We start from the raw sequence: 25117 nt of genomic DNA on the forward strand, positions 1-25117 counted from the left end.
AGTACGTGGGAATGTGGAGGCGGCCGGATGCGTTAAACTGAACTAACGGAAGAGAAAATATTCATTAATACAGCAGCCAGACGGTGATGTATGATGATGAATAACTCAGTGCACAGGCTGAGCGTAACCTTGGCAACCTTTCGGCACGGGTGTCAGCCTCGGCCCGGTAAGCCGACACGCGGACGTATCGGGCCCTCCAGCCCGCTCTGGGTGGCACCAAACACACTCGGTGGCGCCTCATAAGGCAGCCAGCTCAAAGTGCCTGGGCTGCTATTTAACGAAGGTCTCTAAGCTCCGCTGTCAGCTCATACCCCTGGCAGCCACTTTGTATTAATTTTTCTGCCCCATGCAAACAGCGAATTCCCTGAGATAAGGCACACGTGCATCTCTCTGTTCCATGCCTGGAGTGAACACCTTTCTCTGCAGCTCTCGGACGCAGGGGGTGCTCAAAACAGGCAGAAATGTGCATGCGGTAGTAGGTGGTTCACAGGTGAGGGTGCCGTGCCTCTGACTGGAAGGTCTTTGGTTCAGATCCCACTATCAGCAACGATTTCACTGCCGGTTCCTTTAGTTGAGGCTCTTAACCCCTTATTGCACCAAGGACTGGCTAACCGTGATTTCTCAAAGCATCTACTAAATAAATAAAACCTTTTTTTTCCAGGGTCCACAATGTTCGTAGTGCAACACTGCCCAAACTGCAAATACCTGAATATCGCAGGACTGCCCAGGCGCCCGCACACCTTAGCCCCCAATATCGTTCCCCATCCAAATTAATTGAACGTGAGGTAATTAAATGCAACAGTTTCATTTTTTATTGCGTGTAGCAGCGGCCGCTTTAATTAAACCGATTCAAGACTTCCGGCCCTTTCAATAAAGTCTTGTATCGTTTCGTTTCTTTTTGTTATCTTGCTAAAGCGAATGGTATGAAAAAAGGGACGGGAGACGCACTTAGATCAACACATTTTTTGATCAAATGTGGAAGCCTATTGCGTTTAATTAACCCGGCAGTAAATGAATAAAGCGGGCGCATTCTTCACACAGGCGGATGAGAAACTCGCTTTTCATTTAAGGCAGATGAGAGGATGAGACGCCCGATAGGAAAGGCGCTTTAATAACGGGGTGTGAAGCAGAAAATTGGTTCGCCGCTGCACTGCGCTTCTTTGAGCCAAATTGGAGGTGAGGTCTTATTAAAAACATTAGCTGAGCCCCGTTACAAATTAACTTTGTGGAAGGAAATATTTTATATATATATATATATATATATATATATATATATATATATATATATATATATGAAAGTCGCTCTAATGCCAGTTCCTGGTATGCATCGCCAAGTAAATATAACAGCGCGTTACTTTTAATAGGAGATAAAAGGAAACGATAAGGAAATGAATAAATGCATAATTTTGAGGAGAAGACAAAGGCGGTTGGGTTTATTTAGTTCTCTTTAAGCTGGCCGACGCGCCGCCTTCGCATCTGTTCGGCGGATCCAGGAAGCGGAGCGAGCCTCGGTTCGTCAGTTACAAGACAGGAAAAGCGACGGGAAAATTAATGAAATAATATTAAATCACATCTACACGCTAAGCACAGATCTGGGTGGGCTGCCGACCCGCGGCCGGGCAGGTAACGGTGTAAAAACTGAGGTTACGCAGCCACGAAATTCTACTCGCATTCGAATTAAGGCGCCAGACTTACGGTCTATCACCGTAAGTCGCACAATCACCTCATTCAACAGACAACGGAACGGTGAGATGTTACAAGCTCATCGGCACCATATAACTCCGATCGTTTCAGCAAACACCCTGGCACCGACCTGCCCTGCAAAAGCTTTTACTTGTACTTGTACTTTAAATTCACAAAAAGCTTTTTCCTCTTTATAACCCTGACACTTTCCAGGGCACCAGTTGGTCTATCTCTCCCAGCATGACCCAGACCCTGCATCTACTACTTAAGACTCCAAACGCATAATATTAGAACATATACATTTTAGGAATAAAAAGACATTTTATCTAATTTCACTGTCCCTCACTTGTGTAAATCAGTATGAAAGGGAATTAGGATTAACAAATTATTCAATGTGTTAATTGTTCGGAAACCAGAAACTGCATAATTTGCATCATTGCAAAATTTAACAATTATAAAGTTGAACCAAGTTATTGTATTAAAGACTACAAAACAAAGAAACACTTTTTTTTTTAGGCTCTCATTAGCGCCAATGCACCAAACCAAAACTCTTCCAGAAGGTTGAGACTGGTTTGACCGGCTGCCCAGCAAAGCCCAATTATTCAACAGAACCCTGCGCTGATGGGAGTCCGGACAGGCCCGGTGGGCCGCTACTCCGCTGGACGTGCTGACATGCACTACGAAGGGCCTTACGAGAGGAACCGGGAAACTGCTCAGCTGTGATGTATTACATGGGGGGGGGGGGAGAGAAAAGTTAAGCCTACAGGAAAACTCTGGATAACTTATTGCACGGTTCAGCGCGTCAGCTAATGCTACCCACAAGAGTTATTACGGCAGGCCCGGCCGGCACCTGCCGCCCGCGCTGAGAGGAGTGGCGGGCGCCGTTACCGCGGAGAGGCAAGCCCTGCCGTCTGCTCTGCCGGTGATGGATGTGGGCCTCACATGTCCCGGACAGTCGGTGTCTCGTATAATGAATGCTTTTGTTTGGGGAGCGAAAAAACAAAACGGTAGGCTCCCTAATTGGCTCCTGTTGTCAGCTGCGGTTTGCAGTGACGTACGGGGGGGGGGGGGGTCCACCACCGGGGGTCGAACTTGTGTGCGGGCACCAAGGTTGACGTAGGCAGAGGTGGGGGAGGGGCACACTTGTGCCACTCACACTGTCAGATCCTCTCATACTGTGCCCTGGCTGCCCCCCCCCCCCCAAAAATCAGGCCGGAGGGTCCCGAAGGTCGGCCCTCATCTATATTTCAGAAGTCGACAAGCGCTTCCGAAACACCGCAGAAACCTTCCGAAACAACGCAGAAACCTTACGAAACACCGCAGAAACCTTCCGAAACACCGCGGACACCGGGAGGGCACTGTCACAATTCACTGAGCAGACTTGTGACGGGCACCGCCGAATGGGCAGAGGTGCATTTGCCACCTGAGAGATGAGAGGAAGGAGAGGAGACTGCAGGAGAGAGAGAGATAGGGAGGGATGGAGGATAATGCACCAGGTCCACAACCCAGAATGACTGTGGATTGGACCAGAACAGACATCATGTCCATGTTACCTAGCAGGTCTGAGCTTATACCCAGCATACCAGGCAAGCAGAGGCTTTACTCCCCCGCCTTACCCTACCCTGTACCCTATTACATCATTCCTTGAGAACTGTTTAAAGACATTTCTTTAAACTTAAACACACGCCCTCCCATCCTGACAGGAAGCCTCGCAGCACGCTAAGTGCTAGAATGAATTTCATGGCTGGCGTCGTCTGTTTTGCCCGTGGCGGGGGACACAGTTTTGATGTACCTGCCACGTGCTTTCGGCAAGATCCTCGCCCGCCCGGCGCAGCATTCCTGGACGCTGGATGTGGGCTCCTAACATCGCAGTTTAACGTGAGGAGCAACAGATCCAGCCACAGCAGTGGGAGGTCATCCCTCCTTGTCGGGCCAAGCTGGAGCAGCCGTGTGCAGGGGCCAATCTCACCTCCCGGAGGCTGGGGGGCAGCGGAGGAGGGGGCTGGTGACGGGTCTGTCAGCACATCCGCTAACTCTGCAGAGCGCCAAACCCGGAACGGGATGGAATAACAGCCGACTTCATTCCCCCCGCGGTTCTCCAGCGACGTCGTAATGAGAGACGCTCTTCCGCGCATCTCGCTGCGGCATGCGACACCGCCTCACGCATGCTGGGAGCTGCGGATTAGTCACGGGACCAATGAGGCTTCGGAAAACACAGCGGGTGGCATTCTGTCAGTCAGCGGCTGATTTGATCCATTTCCTGCTGGTCCCTTCATTGGTTTCCATCAGGCGGAACCGGTGACAGATGGCCGACGTTAATCCCGCCGAAAGTGGCTGTTCGAAGTTTCATTTTTTATCTCCCCATCACTAAAACAAATTCGAGCACATAAATATGCTTAGAGTCACTTGTAAGGGTAAGCAGCAGTAGCAGCGCACGGCCTGACATGCAGCCGATACACAACGACGCTCAAATTAACAGGAGGCTCTTCACGGTCACAGTTTATGTTGGTTAAGGGGAGAACCGGGTCACAGTTCTGTTTTTCACCCATAACCTGAGAATTTCTGAACCTTCTGAAGTCTGCCCTCTGTGATGCCACATGAGGAACGTTCACGTTAACAAGGTGTTTGTGGCTGAACAGGCCTGGGACGACTAAGCTTCAGAGAAGCAAAAGAACAAATTAACTGGGATTAGTAAGGGTCAATGGATTAACATTAACTACAAGGAGATATTTTGTGCGACGGGACTTCCAAGTCAGGGGGATTTAAAAAGTCCTGAAAACATCAGCAAGTAAGAAATGGCGAGGTCACACAGAAACCCCAGTAAGCCCAAGGCCACAGCAAAGGTCAACTTCGGATTACTTCCTGTGGAGCGGAGGAGGCCCGGTCTGGAGAATCCTTGGAAGTAATTCATTGAGCCGAGAACCAATCACGGCTGGATTCTGAATAGGCGGGCAGTGCGTGCGGCCCAATCGGGGGCCCGAAACACTTGCTCTCAGCAAAGGTCTCTCTTCCCTCACTTTCAGGTGAAATTCACTCAGGAGGATAAGTGAATAGAGCGGAGATAAAAATGAAAGTCTCATCAGTCTTTGAGTACGAGTGACTTAACCACCATTTTTCTGAGGAGCGCAGAAGCAGCACTTCTGTATCTCCTGAAGTGTCGAAGAGCTGTTCCCTGAGCCCCCATCTGAGCTCTTTTCAGACCTCCACACACAGGAGTGCCGTGGCACCGATGACCATGACACTCTGAAGAGGTTCCCTGCGGCATGGCAGCCTTTGACCAGAGACGTCCTGCCCATCGCTGATGTTGAAGGACCTCCTCAACGTGAGCCTGACTGCTCCTCCTAGTCTTCATGGTCTCCCTGGCACCTTCAAATGGGGTTAAGCTCTACACCACTTAACCAGCGCATGGAAGCGATTAAGAACAAAAATTTAATTTACAAACAATTTTCAGAGAACTACCCAAGGCATTTAAGAGCCTAATTCATTTTTATACTTAGATAATGCTGGGCAATTTTAGATTATCTGGTATAAGGTTCTAATTAAGAGACGGAGAATGTATTTTGTTCCTATGGGTATTCCTATCCTTTGCTAATATAAACACTACGAGAGATGGAAGGGATTAACAAGAGTTAACAATATTGGAATAGAAATATTTTAAACCTCCTTTCATTATCACTCTCAAAAAAATGCTATTAGCTTAGGCTTCTACGCTAATTACGCTTTACAGGGTCACGGTGAATCTGGAGCCTATCCCAGAATTGAGTGGGTACAGGCAATGGGACACCCTGGATAGGATGCCAGTCTGATGCATGGCACACACTCATAAACGCACTCTGTGGGCAATTTAAAGACATCAATTCAAGTAAATCGGGATACAAAGCAGAATCCCACACAAACAAGGCAAGAACCCTCTACGGCAAGGTTTCTCAACCCAGTCCTCGGGGACCACCAGACGGTCCACGTTTTTGCTCTCTCCCAATTCCCTGCCAATTGGGAGAGAGCAAAAACGTGGACCGTCTGGTGGTCCCCGAGGACCGGGTTGAGAAACCCTGCTCTACGGGAATTGATTCCTTAAGAGTGGCCATACTTGCCTGCTCTTAACCTCACGTATCATCCATTTTTGATATTAGTCGCAATGGCTGTAATGAATGCTCCATCCATTTTCAGTAACAGCTCACCCAGTGTCGTGTCACGGCCCGGCCGTTAAATGTTAAAAATATGCACAATATTCCTCTTGGTCGTGATGGCAGTTGGACATAGGCACCGGACCCCCTCCCTCTTAACGGGGACGTCACTCTGTCCACTGTGGCGGGAGGAGATGCTGAGTCACCCTTCAAGGAGGCAGGGGGTGTCCAGTCTGAAAGGCCGCAGCCCTGACCCAAGGGGGTGGCACAGGGAGCCCGAAATGAAATCCGAGCCAAACACCGGTCAAGTAGGAATGTCTGGCATCGCACATTAAAGTTTCTGCCAATGTGTTTGGGGCCAAAAAAAAAAAAAAAAAGTGTTGGAACAACATTATTTCAACTCAGTAGTCTGCTAATATAAATTACCCAAGCAAGACCTTACAAGCACTTATATGCAGCAGTTAGAAATGAAAAAGGGTCAATGCCGGGAAATGTTACTGGCCGTTTGTAAATACCTTTATCACCTTGATACGTGCGCGTACACATGGAATTAAGATGCAGCTCATATCCAGCTCTCTGCCGTTTCAATTCCTCAGTACAGGGCAATAATCTCGCTTTCTGTTTAGACAGGAGCTGGTAACGCAGTTTATGGCCTTGGTCTTATGGCGTTAAATGGACTGGAGTGTCTGGCTGTTGGGGAATTACCTGAGTGTTTAAGCCCTTGCTCCCACTGACATAAATGCAGCGAGGACCCCTGCCCATTCTGGTCTTATCCAGCATTTTAACACTGGACTGGTGGGCAGGGTCACTCTGGGCTAGCGGGCAGGGCCACACTGGGCTAGCGGGCAGGGCCACACTGGGCTAGCGGGCAGGGCCACACTGGGCTAGCGGGCAGGGCCACTCTGGGCTAGCGGGCAGGGCCACTCTGGGCAATGTATTAAGCTCCTGTCTACAAGCAACACAGAAGGCACATGTGCAAAAGTTGTCCTACTCAGCTAGTGTTTCCCATTCCATACCATCATTTGTGAAATCTACCATCAATAATTTAATTTTTTTTTTTAATCGATGTTCTACATTTTTTATTGCAAATAAGGATTTTTTTGTGCAGTTTTCCATTAGACTTATCTTTGGATCTTTGAATGGCCTGATTAAAAGAACCAGATTACTATCAGACATGGACACATAATTAGCGCACTGATCTAATATCCGTTTCCCCCGAGAGAGAGGCAATCCGCCTCCCTCAGATCTGTCCTTGTGTGAATACGATAACAAGGGGTCTTGCCTGAATGCTCAGTCCTAAATGTTAGTGCCCAACCCCTTGCTGTGGACAGGCAGAGAATCAGGGAAACTCAGCAGGGACTAAAGTGAAAATATGTTCTGGCGCTAGGCAATTTATCATAACAAATCTCGGCATAGTGTCGACCAATATCTCATCCACTGTTTTCATTCAATGAAAACTGAAACAAAAAAAAAATGCTATATTGCAGAAAGCCCCCTCTGTGTGCTCACTGTGTCAGAAGGGTGGAAAGTTCCTTAGCGGAGAGAAAACGGTTTTAGGTTCGAAAGCAATTTCAGCCCATTTCTGTCCACGGAACGAATGTACAAGTGAGCGAAGAGCAACGCACTTGCAGCGCAAAGAGAGGTGAAGAGGGCCAGCGGGGAGCTCGGCAAGCCAGGCCCCGGGTTCCGGCTCCCCGTCGCCGCGGTGACAGTGCGGAACACTCGGAGCTGTCACCTAGCTGACGGGGGAAGGAGGCGGCGCGACTCACGGCGCCACTGGGAGGTGGCAGGGGAGCCGCGGGAGGCCTCGGCTTCTACCGCGTCAATAAACTGAGTGCTTACTCGCTGAGGAGCAGCCACTGCGGAACGAAGCGCACTGTAATGCGACAGAAATGCGACGGTGCGGAGGAGGCACCCCATATGCCTGAAAAATAAATCAAGCAAAACCAGGTAGAAAATTTCTCTTTCACTGAAGCAGTAAATGTGAAGCGACGGGAAGTAAAGCTGCGAGGCAGGGCTGGGTTCGCAGGATTCCTCCTGTCGCTAAGAGCGGAGCCTCGGGCCTACGGGAGACAGCTAGCTGACGCGGACGGGACCCTTTGGTGCCTACGGGGTTAAAAAGGGTCAGCTGGCCGGCTCTGGGGATGACGGGCGATTCTGCAGCGCGGGCAAAGGAAGTCGCGCCAGGTTAGCGTGCGCGAACGCTTGCGAGTTCAGTCCCGCGACCTGACAATAAACCAATGTTTCTCAAGGTAGTCCTTGGGGATCCACATTTTTGCTCTCTGCCAGCTCCCAGCAGACCTGTATCTGCTGTTTGCTGTTCTCCATTGTTAGTTAAGGCCACCAGCAGATGAAAGACATCATCTCTGGTTCACATACAGAACTACAGGATGAAAACTAAGCAAAATTCCCAGACCGTGCTGCCCACACATATTTATTTTCACCCCCTCCACATGGTTCTAAGGAACCCCCAAACAAACAAAAATACAAACATAATTATTAGTATTTCTCTCCTAAGCTGTGAACAAAGTCCTAAAAAAGCAGGCTGAGCACAAAAAGGTGAGTGCAGCAGGTCACTCTTATTAGCTACATATTGGCAGATGCACTACTATTGGAGGGGTGCATCTATTGCCCATGACACTCCATCAGTCTGGAAACAAGATGAAGGGTCACCTAGCAAACACCTGGAGCCGAGAATGAATCCAGCAAACAGAACCAGGTGAAGAGGCCAGATCATTCAAATTGATAAGAGATTTTAGACTAGCCTCAAAAACTTATAGAGGTACATTACAATACTTCAATTTTATTTATGCTGCTTATCCGGCAGAATATTAAAAACGGAGGGGTGAGAGTCGGAGGCGGAAGGATACCATCCCCCCCTATCACCTTACAACAATCGATTATTCAGCTGCTAAAACGGCTCGTGTAAAGCCCATTAAGAAGCCGTGTGCAGATCCATTACCTTTCTCATGTTACAAGTGAAAACTGCAAAGTCAACAATGGACAATTTTGCTAGCTGCACCTAGCGGACGGGATCGGCTAAAATAAATCTATTCTTATCCATCAATTAATTAAAACGCTCGCCATTTCAACAACTATTACATTACAGGATGGGGCTCTGGGAATTTCTTTTTTTTTTTTGGGGGTACTTGCTACCTTGTCAGAGATAACTACATTTCACGGAGGAGGGGGAAAAAAAAATATATAAATGGTGTAGGAGATTGCTATCCGTGCAAGTTATTACCCTATAAATGAATGCACCATTGAGTCAAATTTAATTTACCGGGATACAAAGTTCGGGGAGAGCGCGGGCGAGGGGGGGCCAAGGGTGTGGGGGAAATTACACGCCATGGGGGGAGCATACGCGGAGCCTCTCCTGCCACTGCCTAAAACAATCTGCATTAATTACACGGCTCCGGCAAGGCCGGGCACCACGGGGCCCGAATGGCAGCGCCTGTCACACGGGCACATCCTGATAAATCCCCATGGGAGGAAAACGATACAGGAAAACAAAAATAACTCTTTCGGCCGGCCCAGGGCCTCTCCGGGGGGCGTCCTGTGCGTCCTCCTGCGACCGGTGACAGGAACACACTGATGTGAGACGCCGGGGTCAGAAGGTCGCGCCGTGCACGGCCAGTGGCACCAGCGGCGGGGAGAACTCCCACGCCATGCACTGCGGGGCCAGGGGAGTCTCCCCATGAAGAAAAAACACACACATTTTCTTCAGGGATCCGAGTCCTTCGGGGTGAGAGGCTGACGCTTCAGCTCTCATAGGCATTAACCTACTTCCTGCTACATTCTTATTCAAACAGATATTTTATACTTAAAACTCTGAAAGACTAAACAAATCATGTGTCTTCCATAAGCTTATCCAGTACAGTGTACCCGTGAGCCTAAAGCCCCTCCCAGGAAGCAGGGGACACCCAGGGAGGCATGCCAGTCCATCGCGGGGGGGGGGCGCGCGCGCGCGCGCACACACACACACACACACACACACACACACACATATCACGGAATTTAAAGACACTGTGCTGCCAGAATAGAACAATGCTATTTCTCCAACCTAAGCATTTTACTCGTGTATTTCAGGTTAAGCACCATCCTCTTGGGGGTAACAGCCGGGCACCTCTATGTGCTTATATAACAGCAGACCGTTTGCACAAAATAAACGTGAACAAGCCTGTGCCTATGGACCGGGCAAATATAATGCTGCAAGAATCCCAAGTATTACTCACTGCAACTTGGTACATTTAATTCATAAAAAAAAAAAAATGCAGATTCTTACTAATAATGCACAAGAAGTAACCAACGTATCCAGAAGTGTTTCGCTACTCACCTGATGTGGGCCTCGGCCTTGCTGGCGGCCTCCTGGTACTGGTCACACGTCATCTGGTAGTACTCTAGGTTCTGAAGAAACAAAACAGGCAGGCATTCAGACAACATGGTGAAAGTGGGATAACTGAAGCTCACAATCAGAGATTTTATGTACACAAGTGCAGCGGTTGACGTGCTAATGGAAGCCTCAGCATTAGCTTCAGCTTCACTCCAGAAGCACGCTTACGTTTGTTTCAGGGCTGCATCACAACAAGGAGACGGAGGTTAGCAGAGGTAAGAAACAGACAGGACAAGAAGTAAAACTATTTCTGACAAGTTGTTCACATTGAGATTTTCCAATTCTCTGCTTTATCATGTCAAATAAGTGAGTATCGCTTCTACAATAAAGTAGATCTTGAATCGGACCTCCGTTTGTCACGACAGACAGTGTCATATTAAGGACCTGGTTTGTGATGTCCCCTAGGTGTCTTTAACGGCAATAATTCACAGATCCCTTCAGAGCATGCAGATCCCCCCTCTCAGGAAGCGCGCAAGAACAAGCAGGGATATAAAAAAAAAAGCCGTTTGTGAGCTAATCAGCCCTGCATGTGTGTCTAATTACTGGCCACTTCGAAAATTCACAAAAAAAGTTCCGGGAGGTTCCTTGTGAAGTGTGCATCAATTTTTGACCCGAGAACTAAATGTCAATCTGGCTACAAATTAATTTTAAATGACAACAGCTAGGTGGAGGCATTGGCGACGCTTGACAGATAACAACCCCTGGAGCTCTTCAGGAAAATTACACTTGAGGAGAAATGATTGGGTCCGCTCTCAAAGCGACCCTCACGCCGATCGCAGTGGCACGGCCCAGATTAAGTAATTTATGGAGCCACGCGAAAATTCTAGCCAGCGCGGCGGCCGGCCTGGCGTTTAATGGGAAAGGAGAGCGTGCTCGAGATTAACGGGCAGCGGTGGCAGGTGTTTAACAACAGCTGTAAGCGGAGGCCTCTCACACGCGTCTCCGGACGCTAATCGCCACGCCAGCTCAGAGGGGGAGCGCTGAAGGAAATGAGCTCTGGGCCGGGAGGCCGCAGCTGCCCCCACTGCTCGCCCGGCGTGTCAGAAAAACACACGGCCTCGCACGTCAGGGGGGAACAGAACGGGAGCCCTACAGATGGGGGGGGGCATGACAACCCAGCCATGGTCTGTGCGGAAGCAGAAGGCAAGTTGGGCCTGACTTTTCCACCGTGTGTGTGTGTGTGTGTGTGGTCTGGGCTACTGTGTGTAGGGCCTTGCAGAGGAGGAGAGCTCAAAAACAGCCTGGGTGAGTCAACTCTCCAACTCCACCCTCTAAAACCCTGGACCTTCTCAGCTTGATGTCAGGACACATGCTGCATAAAAAGCAACATGGAACTGGAGCAGTTACACACCTAGAGACGGGGGCTTCTTTGGTACAATCGGTCAGAGCGTGATACTTAGGCAGCAGTGTCTGGTGGAGCCATGCGGAGGTTGAGAATTCGAGCGTCACCTGGAGCAACAGACTTTCTTCCGAGCGCTTTTTTCCTCTATACGACCATCTTCAACAGAAAATGGGCAAGTCTCACACAGACTCGGGGATTTCACAATTTATTCAAGGCACCGCAGGGATTCAAACCCAGGATGTTCTGTTCACTAGACAGGCACAGGTAACGTTTTTCCTTGTACCTGGTCCATAGCAGCCCCAGTTGCCGAATTCAAAAAGCATGCAGGACAGGGCAGGACCCACCAAAGATAAGGATGGGGCTTGGAGACCCCCCCCCTCTCTGAAAGCGAGGGCTATTCACAAAAATGACTCAAAAAAAAAAAAAAGATCCAAAACCTCGCTCCCAATTCTTTGGAGCCTCTGCAAGCTCACGACCGCAATCCCAGTCCCAAGCCGACATGACATGTGTGTGTGTGTGTGTGGTCTGGGCTACTGTGTGTAGGGCCTTGCAGAGGAGGAGAGCTCAAAAACAGCCTGGGTGAGTCAACTCTCCAACTCCACCCTCTAAAACCCTGGACCTTCTCAGCTTGATGTCAGGACACATGCTGCATAAAAAGCAACATGGAACTGGAGCAGTTACACACCTAGAGACGGGGGCTTCTTTGGTACAATCGGTCAGAGCGTGATACTTAGGCAGCAGTGTCTGGTGGAGCCATGCGGAGGTTGAGAATTCGAGCGTCACCTGGAGCAACAGACTTTCTTCCGAGCGCTTTTTTCCTCTATACGACCATCTTCAACAGAAAATGGGCAAGTCTCACACAGACTCGGGGATTTCACAATTTATTCAAGGCACCGCAGGGATTCAAACCCAGGATGTTCTGTTCACTAGACAGGCACAGGTAACGTTTTTCCTTGTACCTGGTCCATAGCAGCCCCAGTTGCCGAATTCAAAAAGCATGCAGGACAGGGCAGGACCCACCAAAGATAAGGATGGGGCTTGGAGACCCCCCCCCTCTCTGAAAGCGAGGGCTATTCACAAAAATGACTCAAAAAAAAAAAAAAGATCCAAAACCTCGCTCCCAATTCTTTGGAGCCTCTGCAAGCTCACGACCGCAATCCCAGTCCCAAGCCGACATGACCACCATGACCACCATGCCCACCGCGGAGGTCCCGTTAATTATTTTTTTATTAATTTATGCCCTCCTGCCGAAAGAGGGTAATTGAAGTGGACGAGGGCCGACTGATGGGATTGAGCGAGGAAGCCTCCAGAATCGCATCCATTTCCACTGCGCGGTTTTCCCAGTTCATGCAGTTTGGCCCGCTTCCAGGAGCGGCTCCGGGGGCAGGCCGAGGGACTCGTTTTCCATTTGCATTCACGGTGATCCTTAATCTATTACGGGGACAAATTAAATCGTCCTCCCTCACCCTTTTATTTAAAAAAAAAAAATTAAAAAAAATGGGGAAATATGTGAAAGCACGGCTTATAGAGAGCTGCTCTATTCTGAGCGGTCTCTTAAGGGATAATTAAAATAATTGCTTTTTAAATGTTAATGGTTTTTAATGACCCAGTACAGGGCTCATAACTTGAGCCTGCCTCCTGACTTTGCCGAGACGCGACTCGCTACCGGAGGGCTAGAAGCGGCGGGCCATGGGGTACTGGGGGGCCTGAGGTTGGCGAGGCGTCTGAATCAGTGCCAGAAAAATTAATGGATTCTGGGCAAAAACTGATAAACAAACAAAGCAAAAAATAAAAAATAAAAAAATACTAAAAAGAACAGTGACAAAAACTTCCATTTAATCAAAACGAGTCGCAGCTTTAACTTTTTAAATTAACAAAACGTGGCTGCGGATGTCTTCTTATGGCTGCTTTTTAATTGCTTGGTTTTATCAGAGTTACCGTTCAGCAGGACGACACGGAGACACCCTTCTGAAGACTCGCTCGTGCTCACAAAACCAGAAGTGTGTTTTTATCTCCTATCTGTCACACGGAGCCTCCTTTGCTGCTCGGGGGGGGTGTCGGACCAGCTGAAGCCGGATGCCGGGAAGCCGGATCGCGTCTCGCAGCCTTTTGAAGGTCCCGTGATGATGAAGATGACCGAAATGTCATCGCAGCCCTCTCAGGGCCTGGGGCTGAGGTTTCAGCTCAGGCTGTAGATGGGCGGGGGGGGGGGGGGAGAGGACTCAGAGCGACTCAGCGGAAGATATGAAAGGCGACCCAACTTCCCTCTTGTGTCCCTGAGCCAACCACCCCACTAAGGTGGTGGGGGGCGGGGGGGAGTGCAATCAGACAGCCTGCTAAGTCCTGTACACTTCTGCTGCTTGCCAAGGGTCCCTACGCTGGCCTACACCAGGCCATGTGCCAGACTACCAGCACCAAAGCCACGGAGACGGAGCCTGCCCAGCTCACAAGTGGGGGGGGGGCATGCCCATCAGCTCCGGTCTGTGGCTGGCCCCGCTCCCAAACCCTCCCCTCTGGCCACATGGTACAGCCCAGCGCATCTGCCTGCAGTGCCCAAAGACGGCCAGTTGCTACGGCAGCCTCCTCCCGCACCGACGTCCGCATAAGGTCCGCGAACACGGGCCGACTCCCTCCCTCGAGCGGCCATCTCAGAAAAGCGGAAACGGACAGCCGCCCCTCCGAACCGCAGCCGCCCCGCCGAACCGCAGCCGCCCCGCCGAGGTAAACGCGTAACTGAAGGTCCTCTGCAGGTGCCAGAATCCTGGCAGCCCCTTTAACCCTGGCTTTACACCACAGCTAATGGGCCACGGTACAGACAAACAGCAGAAACCAGCCCGCATTCATTTTTCATACCTGAAAGTCATCAAGTACAGAAAGAGTCAAGAAACAAGATACTAATAAATTAAATGCAAGCCACAGTTATTACCCTGGCACTGTAACAAGGAAACAGACATATGCGACTTCTCTCTACTTAGCCGTCAATTTACTTCCTGTCTATGCATTTACACAGTTTTTTTTTTTTTTTAATTATCAATTTATCGTTCATTAAGGAGAAAAGGCACTTTCTCCGGTCTAGAAAGACAGGCGTTAATGACAGCGGGGGCTGTGCACTATTTAAGATGCGTTTCATCAAATTAAATCGTGACATCTTTAAAAGCCTGATTCTAATTAGCTGCTGTATATCTTGCATTAGCTACGCAAACATCTTTTTCCCCGTTATGTGCTTCTAAACAGTCTATTTATGTTTGATGTATTATAATTTAAAACTAGAATATATTTTTGCCAAGTTGGAACGGAAAGTTTCAGAATCCGATCTCTGCAAAGTCACAGCACTGATATTTAATTAAATGTGTAGATCTTAATGCATAACCGTGTTAAGATTACAGACTTCGTGGTTATGACTGGCAATTAAAAAAATTGTTTTAGGTTGTGAGATGCTCTCAGGCAAAGAACTTCATGTTTGTGATGAGACTGAATGATCCATCGACCTGGAAACTGACCATTATGGCTCTGATCTCAGTGGAGGCTTTGCTCCTAGAACCATCCCGCCAGCGATCCGGTAGACGTGCTGCTCACCACGCTGGTGCTGCTCACTATGATGGTGCTGCCCTCGGTGACCCTACAAGCGACTTCACAGCTCGCTGGCCGCTGTAAATCCCTCTAATGGCGTCCTGCTCCTTTGGAGACCTTCCGTGGATCGCTTTCGGACATCGTGCCACTAATTCTCTCTTTCGCCCATTCCCTCAACTAAATTAAACCTTAAAAGACAGAGCCAGCATGTAAATGTACCTTGGAAATGTTACATCCACTGTACCGGGGAGCTGATGTCGTCCTCAAAGCAGAGGAGCTCCATTATTACCCTGAGATGTGCGTCTACCAAAGTCCTTCTCGGGGCACCTGCCTTACTGCCCATTCTGATACCAGAGAATAAAGCTACACAGAACCACTGTGCTTATAGGTCAGCTTGGTTTAGGGTGAGACCACCTCATCCACGTCACGGAGGACACAATCATATATATTAGTCTATGTATCTCTCAAACAGGAGGCCAACCAGAGTGGCACGTTCACCTTCAGTCAGCTGGATGGAAGCAGGGCTTCCTGGGATGGAGAGGGGGTCCTGCTTCTGATTACTCTCCTCACACCGGTCCATTTTCCACGCCATGTGAAACGTTCACTTACACATTAGCCGCCTCCAGCAGTGCCGGCGATAAGCAGCAAACTGGTGATTTTCAGACATTTTTTAATGTCTGAAATGCCGCTACATCACCTCCACTACAGCTGCCAGCGGAGACTCTCCCCGGCGACCGCTCATGCATCCCTACCACACCCAAAGCCAGCAGATTAATAAGAACCCGCAGCCGTTTAGGATCTAGTCAGACTGACAAAGTGTTTTACGCGTCTGTGACACTGAGGGGCAAGATCCTCACACCATCTGGATAGAAACACTGAAATAAATAGTCGCAGAGTCACTGACATACCTACAGACAGCAACAGACACAAATACCTGCACACAGATTCAGACACACACACACACACACACACACACACACACATAGACAGACACGCAATCTTTTCACTGCCAGACCTCACTTGCTGTTGTGAAATCATACTGGTGACACCACAGGTGACTTCTCACTTTTTATAAATCAGTGCAAATGATACGCACGCTGGTTACTGGAGTAATTATGCAGTGTACCCTTAGAACAAGTCAAATTAGTAACTATACCAGGTGGTGTACAGTGACATCAACAGGGGCTATAGCGACGCTGTCTGTGGGTCCACATGAAACAGGGCCACAGTTATATGAGAGTACTGCCTCTCGCTGAGGATGACCGGGTGTACGAGCCTAACTGTGTAAAGGGGGGGGGGGGCAGCTGGCTCTTTACCATGCCCCCCCCCCCGCCCCAGCGCTACAGGAAGTTCCGACTGACGCTAATGCGATTTTGGGGACCGTGAAGGGCTCAGCCGGTCGGCAAAAGGTGAAACCAAGGGGGAGGGACAAACCCCCTCCACAATTCGAGAGTGATCCATTCCATCTCGTGCAGGGGGGGGGTTCAGATATGTACCCTCGTCAACTCCTAGGTCGAACCGTTCCCTTGTCCACACAAAGACCTTACTTAAGGGTACAACAGCAGAACCCCTTGTGGAAGATCATCTTAAGAATACGATCCCACGTCCTTAACCACTGCGCCACCTGCTGGCCAATTTACTCTCTCACTGCATGAGGGTGGCCTGCGTGATGCCGGCCCTGTGATGCGTGGGGAGGGGAGACGAGCCCTGGGGGCCTCCGCACCTTCCTCTCCAGCGCCGTCAGCTGCTCCTTGTAAAAGGCTGTCAGCTCCTTCAGCTCCGCCTCCTTTTGCGCCAGGTCTTTAGCCTGCCGGGAGAAGGAGGAACAGTGGAGCGTCAGCAGGGGGTCAAGCCGACGCCTGGACGCCGGCCGCTCATGGGTCATGTGACTGGTGGATGGATGGATGCTGTAAATTCCTGTAAAACACAATATCTATCTAAACACATGTTCACGTACACATGTGCGGCTGAGGAGAAGCACACCCCATACCCCGCAAGATCTACTGGAGCTGCAGAGAGGGCTGGGGGGGGGGTGAGCATTGGAAGGGGGGGCCCAAATTACACACAATGCAATCATCATCTACTCCAGCCACTGTCTGCATGCAGGAAGAATAACTTCAATCAGCGCGCAGATGATATGCAATTTTCTAGATGAATACCTTTAAAGCGTGTCGATGGTGACGCTGCCTGCGTGCATGCGCGTCCCCCCCCCCCTTTTGTTAATGCACAATGAAAACATGACATTTGAATAAAGAACAGAAAGTAAGATTAACAGCAAGCGGGTCCTGCTCACCCAAGCGTCCAGTTCTGCGGGCTGGAGGAGAAGCAGAAGAGAAAGCGGGGGGGGGGGGGGGGGACAGGCAGCATTAAAAAGTGATTCATGGAGTCTGGCTCCCGATGCAGCCTGTGATTTGCTGATGATAAAATAACAGGGTTAAGTAAGAGTGGGCCGCCATTCCTCATCATTAAACAGACACCGGACTCCTGTTCCTGTTTTTGTTTATAAATCGCAAGCCATAATTCAATCTCACGAGGACCCGTTCACCAAGCAGAACGCCCCCACCGCAGCCCCCGCCGTCTTCATTACGCCCCACTCAGATGTCGGATAAAATCAGTCGGACGATTCGCAAATGAGCTCCACGCGAGGCGAGGACGGCAAGCAAGGAGAGTTGGGGGGGGGGGGGGATTTTATTTTGGTTTTCAACGCTGGTTCAGTTCAATGGCGAACGGGGAACGGCTGGTTCCGGAACATTCCAACCCGGCTGGTTCCGGAACATTCTAACCCATCAGCGAGACCTTGGAACCACTAATAAGTAGGGATGTGACCTAACAGAAATAAGAGCGACCCAAAGACTGATCTGATGGCAAGCAGAACCACGTGCCGGGGGTAGCAGGATGGAACGGGGACTTTATTTCAGAAGAGGAGAGGAATGGTGATGAGGAACAGAAAATAAAATATGCAGGAGAACAACACAGACAGGGGCTTAGGGGAGGGGGTTACAGCAGGGAGAGGGGTGAGGATCTGGATGCGAGTTCTGGGGAAAAGCAGAACCTGATATTAAAGGATCCATAACAAGGCAGAGGTGAAGTGGACTTTGGTCCAGCCCAGTGAGGCCGCGGCCCCGCGCTGACGCTAGGTACCGGCAGGTAAGCGCACCGACTGGCGCAAAGCAAAAAATCTGGCCCAAAATGCTTCAGATTCAAGTCATCCGTCCAGAAATGTCACATTAAAATTTTTTTTTTTTCTTTTTTCGAAGGATATTCCTCACTCTCTTTGCCAACTGATGCCATTATTCCGTTCAAAAACAGCAGTGAAATTGACTGGTCAATTTCACCCTCAGTTTTCACATAGAAGCCATACCAGTCTCACTAACGTTTTTCAGGAGATTCCGTGTAACCATGTGTAAGTGAATGGGAGGCCCCCACTCCTAAGGTCAGAGGGAACCCTAATAGTCATTATCTCAGAAACCATTTAAAGTAACGACACAAAAAAGTTTTGCGTTTGTGTCTTTATCTGATATCAAAATAAAGCATTCTGAATTATTAAATCTAACCCGGGCCAACTTCCAGTCTACCTGCTGACACGTACTCACACATCGCGTTTGTGCATGACAAGCCGTGACTTCACGCCAGCTGCAGTGTCATATCACGTGACCCACACATCCCCGAGTCAGCCGCAGTAAATGCCGCTTTCTTTCCGGCCTCCGAGCACCAAGGCAGCAAAATCGCTCAGTCACCTGAAACCGAGAGGCTCGTCTATCCCGCATCGATGACACCGTCTCTGCTAATTAGCTCCCGCTCCTCGGTTCCTCGCCGGCTTGCGGCTCGGTTGAAGGCACGGCTGCGAACGGGACGGAGGAGACCGAAAGCGGCTGCGAGGTATTCGCTCACCCCTTGAATCTCGCCTGCCAGACTGTGTCAATTCCACGTTCGGTAAATTGTAGCCAATAACAGCTGCGGTGCTGGAAAAACTGCAACGGTGTGAGAAAAGTGACTAGCAAACAGATTAACAAGACACCGGAGACCACGCCCCCCCCTCCCCCCCAGGCAGCCAGCAACTAAAATATGTGAAGGCGCAATTTCCTCCAGAAAATATCACTTTATGCACCATATACTATACGGACAAATGCAAATATTTACATACGTTATGCAAATGTTTTCAAAAATACTTCCTAATGGGGGCGCTGTGGTGGCCTCACAGCTCCAGGGCTATGGGTTTGAATCCCCTACCCAGGCCTAGTGTCTGTATAATGTCTAACGGTGCGATCTGCGACAGACCGGCGTCCCATCCAAGGTGTCCCCTGCTTCAGACTCATCGCGACTGGATAAGCAGAGTGCAAGACGGATTTCATCGCGGCATCGGAAAAAGCATCTTCGCCAAAGCCAGGGAACAGGCGCTTTAGGTGACGGCGGATTTAATGTGGCAATTTGGACCTCAGGTTTCAGACACAGACTTCCTTCTAAATCTGTCTTTACCCAGAAGCCTCTGTGTCACAAACGGGAATGAGCTCCCATGTGATGAAGCGGGCACGCTTGGTGAAATAAGCAGGTGGGGGGGCTGCACGGCCGCGGAGTGCGCCGTTTGGGGGGCGGGCGGCATGACGCCGTTACACCCAGCGCCATCTGTTTAACTGGCCCGTTCCCGCCTAGCTGGAGACTTCTGCCATTTACACTCGGCGGCCAGTCTCCGCTCCGTTAACCGCGTCCTCCTTCCCGCGGCCGGGGGGGGGGGGGGGGGGGGGCATCGCAGCGATTCCAAAACCAGTGCCCGGGTGCCATAAAATTAGAGCCATTTCCAAACACAAAGGGGGGGGCCCAGATAAAATGGCCGTTACCGCGTACGGATCCCAGCACTCGCAGCTAACGGGCTGCTGCCGGGGGAACCGCGCGCTCAGCCCAGACTCCCATGTACACCTCATTAAGCGCGTCCATTACCCCAGCCCTAGGCCCGCCTCCCCCAGACGTTCTGCGTTCCGTGGAAAACGTTCCAGTATTTTCCACGCCAATCCCATCATCCCTGTGTCAGAAACCATTCGGCGTGCGTGTGCCTGTCACACGCCTCTGCTCGAACCCGAGTTCCGCTCACTCCTCATGACCTCTTCCGCACAATGGCACCCCCTAATGTCAATGTGAATAGTTGCAGGGCAGAGAGGCACTGTCCCTCCATATGCGTCGTCCTTTGATTACGAGTTTGCCTTGTCCTCTCTGATTAATCGGATGCCTCGGCGGCACAGAGAGGCCAAGGAATGGATCGGCAGACACCGAGGGTCCAGACTTGTGTACAACACACACCCACACAAATCCAGGGATCGTGCAGGTTAAACCACAAAGTAAAGCCCCCCGCCTTAGCAAGTCTGCGTCCGGTGATCCTTAGCGCTTTATATACTTAGAGCGCCGGGCAGAGACCAGGGAAAATGCTGGAAAATTAAACCCAATCAAAGTGAGAGAGCAGAAAGGCGGCGGCTTAGCGAGGAGCTAAACGGATAACATGCAACCTTTGCGCGTCGAGCTACGGGGAGAAGCTCTTCCCCGGAAATCAATTATGTAAACTAAATATTATGCAAATCAGACATAAAAACCGAGGGTGTCTGCTTATGTGCAGCTTTGAGACAAAGTTTGTGGTGGGAGGGAGGATATCTCTGCACAGAAATCCATTAAAGGCTTGTGCCTGAAATGAATGAATCTACTCATTAATCGGCCCAGTTCAGTCCCCAGCAAACGGCCTCCCTGTCAACTCCGTAAGCTTACGTGAATAAGGTATGCATGGTCCTGCAGTGGCTCCCTGATCACCAGCAGGGCGAGGCCTCTTAGCAGGGCTATGGTTACTACAGCGCCCCCTCCTGTGCGGAGGACCACCGACCACTTGGGTGGCCAACTGTAGGCTCATATTCCACCGATACAGTTACTCTAACTGAATGAGATTCATATCGGGGGGAGGGGGTTCTGTGCCTCAGTTGGTTAGGATGCTGTGCTCATAATCAGAAGGTTGCTGGTTCAAATCCAAAGATCAGCAGAGTGGTTTTACCTTTGGGCCTTAACCCCAGTTGCTCAAGGAACTGTCTGACCCTGTGTCACTTTGGATAAAAATGCTGGCTGAAGAAGTAAAATATATTTTTTTATATATATAAAAAAGGCAGATGGTACATCAGGCTGTAGAACATGTACAGTAAATACAGAAACATGCATGTCATTTGTGTCACCGGCCGTGTGCTATGAGGACACTCAGGTGTGTCACTCACCACGTGATGACGCCTAGCAATAGGCAGCATTAAGTATGCTGTCAATCATAAGCCAATGAGGGATTTAGCCTGCAATCCAGGCTGTCGCTGGGGGGGGGGGGGTATGTTTGTCTTTGGTGACAAACCAAGAAAGGAGAAATGAGGCATAGGGTGGGGTTAATGGTTTATCCATTAATATAGATGGCGTACCCCTGCCTGGGCTCCAGGCCCCCTGTGACCCTGGCCAGGAAGAAGCAGGAGGAGACTGGATGGATGGATGGATGGATGGAGTAATGAATGGTGAAAAATGCAGTGAAGCTGAGCGGCTTCATTCCCTCCCCCATCATCCTTTGTCTGATCACAGGTTAACCAGCCTGGCTTTTTGGCTGATATGGGAGGGATGGGACTGGTGGCTGGGAATGGTGGGCACCACCGGTGGCTGTTGGCTTAACTCCACGGAAACTATAAGATTCCCTCTTGGGTTAAGACAGGCAGTGATTACAGTAAACATTATAAAGAGCACAGAGTAAATGCCACCCACAGCGGCTTCTGGAAACTTCTACCTTCAATAATTACCTGGACGCCAGTGTTCAGCGCTGAACCCTCCCACTCAGAGTCAGACTGGGCCTTTTGTTTATTTAAGGCATTTGTTCACAGCTCCGGGCACCGTGACAAATCCACAGTCGGCTGGTTGCTAAGAAAGAAAACGTGAACCCTATTCCCCCCCGACAAAACCCGGTAATAAGGATTCATACCAACAATAAATATTACAGGTTAAATCATCTTCACCTTTAAAGAACAAGCTGCAAAACACACATATATTTGCTGAAGAAAACAAGTTTGCCAACAAACTTTCAAAAGTTTTAATTTTCTCAGATTTTTCACAGTGGCACAATAAGAAATATACCGTTAATAGAAATAAGAAAACTTTTAAAAATAAAACGGAGGATGTGGAAAACTGTGAATTTGTAATGAGAATTCATCAAACATTGACCTTAAATACTTACTGGCCAAAAAATTAAAGGAAAATTAATGAGCAAAAGCTATGAATTGTACTACTTTGGACCTACTGAGTCGTACATGACGGCTAAAGTAAAAAAAAAAAAAACTCACCAGCGGCTCGTTAGAGGTAAAATTTATACCATTTCCTCAGTAAACGTCCTAATGCTGTGTTTGAGTTATTAATTCGGCAGTACCCATCTAAGCGTGGCTGACCTTTAGCGGGGCTGGGATCTGAAGACTGTTTGCTTAGAAGCCACATGAGTGTCTCTCCGGTCAGCGGCCGGCCTGCCAGCCATTAGCGGAGCTTTAAGCCTCCCTGAGCTTCAGGGCGTTAACACAGCCACCGGCTTTACGCTGCGGCAATCTAGGCGCGGCTGTGACCAACTTAACAACGAAAATCGCTGAAAACGGCAGACAGCAAAATGTCCAGTCTGAGCCTCCAAGTGAGAATGCAGAGCAAACGATAAATAAACAAACAATTTTGGCATAATATTTTATAGCATTTATTCATTTTAAGATCGGTTTTGCATTTAAAAGCGCAAAATTCTTCAGTAAAATGCAATATCCCCTGATCACAGGAAGCAGTCAGAAGACAAACTGATGGATAGTATATTGATTACTTCCATGCAACTCCAATATACACCCAGTGGTTTGATAATGCAGACAGTCTGCTCCTCTAAACAGCCAATCATGTGGCTACAGCTAAACACATACACCCTGCAAACAGGGTCAAGAGGTTCACTTGCTGTTCCGCTAAGCATTAGGATGGAAGGCGCATCCAAGTGACGCGGCGGTTCACAGAAACAGCAAAACTCCTGGTATTTCCATGCACTTAAGTGTGCAGAGTTTACAGGGAACTGCGATGCATGGGTGTCCAATCAGCAGCATATCTGTGGCCGAAAACACCTAGCTAATGATGTAGGTCAGAGAAGAACGGCCGGACTCGTTAAAACTAACAGGAAGGATACCAGTGCAAAAGGAACAGCCCAGTACAGCAGTGGTGTACAGAAAGCCTTCTCTGAATGCACAACTTGTTTACCCTTGAAGCGGTTTTGCAGGCATAAGTCACTAGCTAGGTATACGCAATAAAAAGGTCCCCGAGTGTATGTTACCAGAAAACTGTTTGTTTCCTATATAAATAAACTTCTCCTATAAGGAGCTCCGATAGACCAGAGGCCTGTATTTCACTCAAGGCAAAACAGCCTAACACACTTAAAAGCACGTGTAGTTACTTTGTGTATTTGGCTACGAGATCAAAAGGACCTCTGGGGCGGTAATGGCTTCAGAAGGACCACTGTATTTATTACCTCCGAGAGCACAGGCATTGTGTGCATTTATGATCTCACAGAGGCTTGTCAGTGAGCTCACAAGTAAAGCGGTGTGTTACAGGGAGCACATGTTTATTAATGAACCTGGCAACCAATCAGTAAGATCAGAGCCATCATAAATATTTATGACCTCATGGGTATTAAGGGGAAAGGGATTAATCGCAGGGACAGTTCTACAAGCTCACAGGCATCGCATATAGATGTGACCTCTCAGGGACTAGAGGGGGCATTCGTGATAAGATCGATAAGATCACTGGAACAGTTACAACCTCAAAACTATACTTCTTACGAGCATAACTAAGCACGTCACGAACAGCGACATGAGCTCACAGGTTTTGTATGTACTTATGATCTCTCAGGTAGGTAGTTATAGGCTTAGAATGATCTCTGAGGTCGTTAGGAACTCCCAGGGACCAGCTGGATATGAGCTCAGAAGGATCAGCCACCATAATTGAGCACCGGCCGCTGCAGGGCATGAAAGAGGGAGGTGCAGCATCCCATGGGGGGGGGGGGGGGGGAGGAAGCACAGCTGGCTGGAAACTGGTGCTGATTCACAGCAGAACGGCACCTCAGCCTCAAAACTCAGATTCACCGGTACATCACAGCTAGTATATTTTACCATTCTAGCATACCACACTTCGTTCAGTCCACTTGGTAACTGTGCCACAGCATGGATGCAACAATGCACGGGCTGGTGATTTCACACCGCAGAGACCTGCTCCAATTCCTGGACCCCGCAGTTTCGAACCTCTGCTGCCATCTAGTGGACGCAAAACGAGGCACTGCAGCATTTAAAGAATGAACAATATGACATGGGTTAGTGAAATGGTGAGCTGAGGGTGCTGAAATATTCATTGAAATTATCCTATGGAAACACACAAATTTTAGTTTTGGCAGTTTTGCAGTTTGCAGACTAAAACTACCAATAATTCAAATGTAGCATGACTGTAGCCTAATTTATACATTTACATATTTATTTCCAGGACGCCTTTATCCAAAGTGATGTACGATAGAGAAAGCAGAGACAGGCAGCCCCCAGAACAACTGGGGGTTAAGAGCCTTGCTGAAGGGCCCAATGGTGAAAACACTCTGCTGACCATAATGCACAAAGGCCCCCCAAAGTGACACAAGCTTAAATCCATTTTCAGCACAACGACAGTTATGTCCAGCCAGCTGAGCTATATACTATTTCAAGCAGCAGCAAACGGGGTTCAGTACCACACAAAATTACAGGGGGGTGGGGGAACGAAAGCACGCCCCCGAGTACATCCATGTATCAAGGTAGGGCCCCCCCAATCTGGACAGGAGGGCCAGAATCCAATACAGTTTGCAGATTACCCTGCTCAGACACACCTACTGAACATGGTAATTATCCGAGTAAGATGTGTTTGAGCAGGGAAATTGAAAACTGTGTTGGATTCTGGTCCTCCAGGGGACTCGGGCTGGGGTACGGCCCA

The 25117-nt window shown here is 49.3% G+C and overlaps 1 protein-coding gene across 2 annotated transcripts in view; it reads right to left on the minus strand.

Moving 5' to 3' along the window:
* The window catches only part of LOC111856427 (MICOS complex subunit mic25a-like), a 53269-nt gene that overhangs the window by 16432 nt on the left and 11720 nt on the right, over window positions 1–25117 (minus strand). The window contains exons 5-7 of one of the 2 annotated variants that reach the window (XM_072715432.1): window positions 17406–17426; window positions 16836–16919; window positions 10144–10214 (exon numbers count right to left, since the gene is read on the minus strand). In XM_072715432.1, coding sequence (XP_072571533.1) covers window positions 10144–10214; window positions 16836–16919; window positions 17406–17426 — 176 coding nt within the window. The remainder of the gene's footprint in view (window positions 1–10143; window positions 10215–16835; window positions 16920–17405; window positions 17427–25117) is intronic. The other variant, XM_072715433.1, reaches the window with a different exon arrangement.

The sequence above is a fragment of the Paramormyrops kingsleyae genome, chromosome 8 (assembly GCF_048594095.1).
Source record: "Paramormyrops kingsleyae isolate MSU_618 chromosome 8, PKINGS_0.4, whole genome shotgun sequence".
Lineage (NCBI taxonomy): Eukaryota > Metazoa > Chordata > Actinopteri > Osteoglossiformes > Mormyridae > Paramormyrops > Paramormyrops kingsleyae.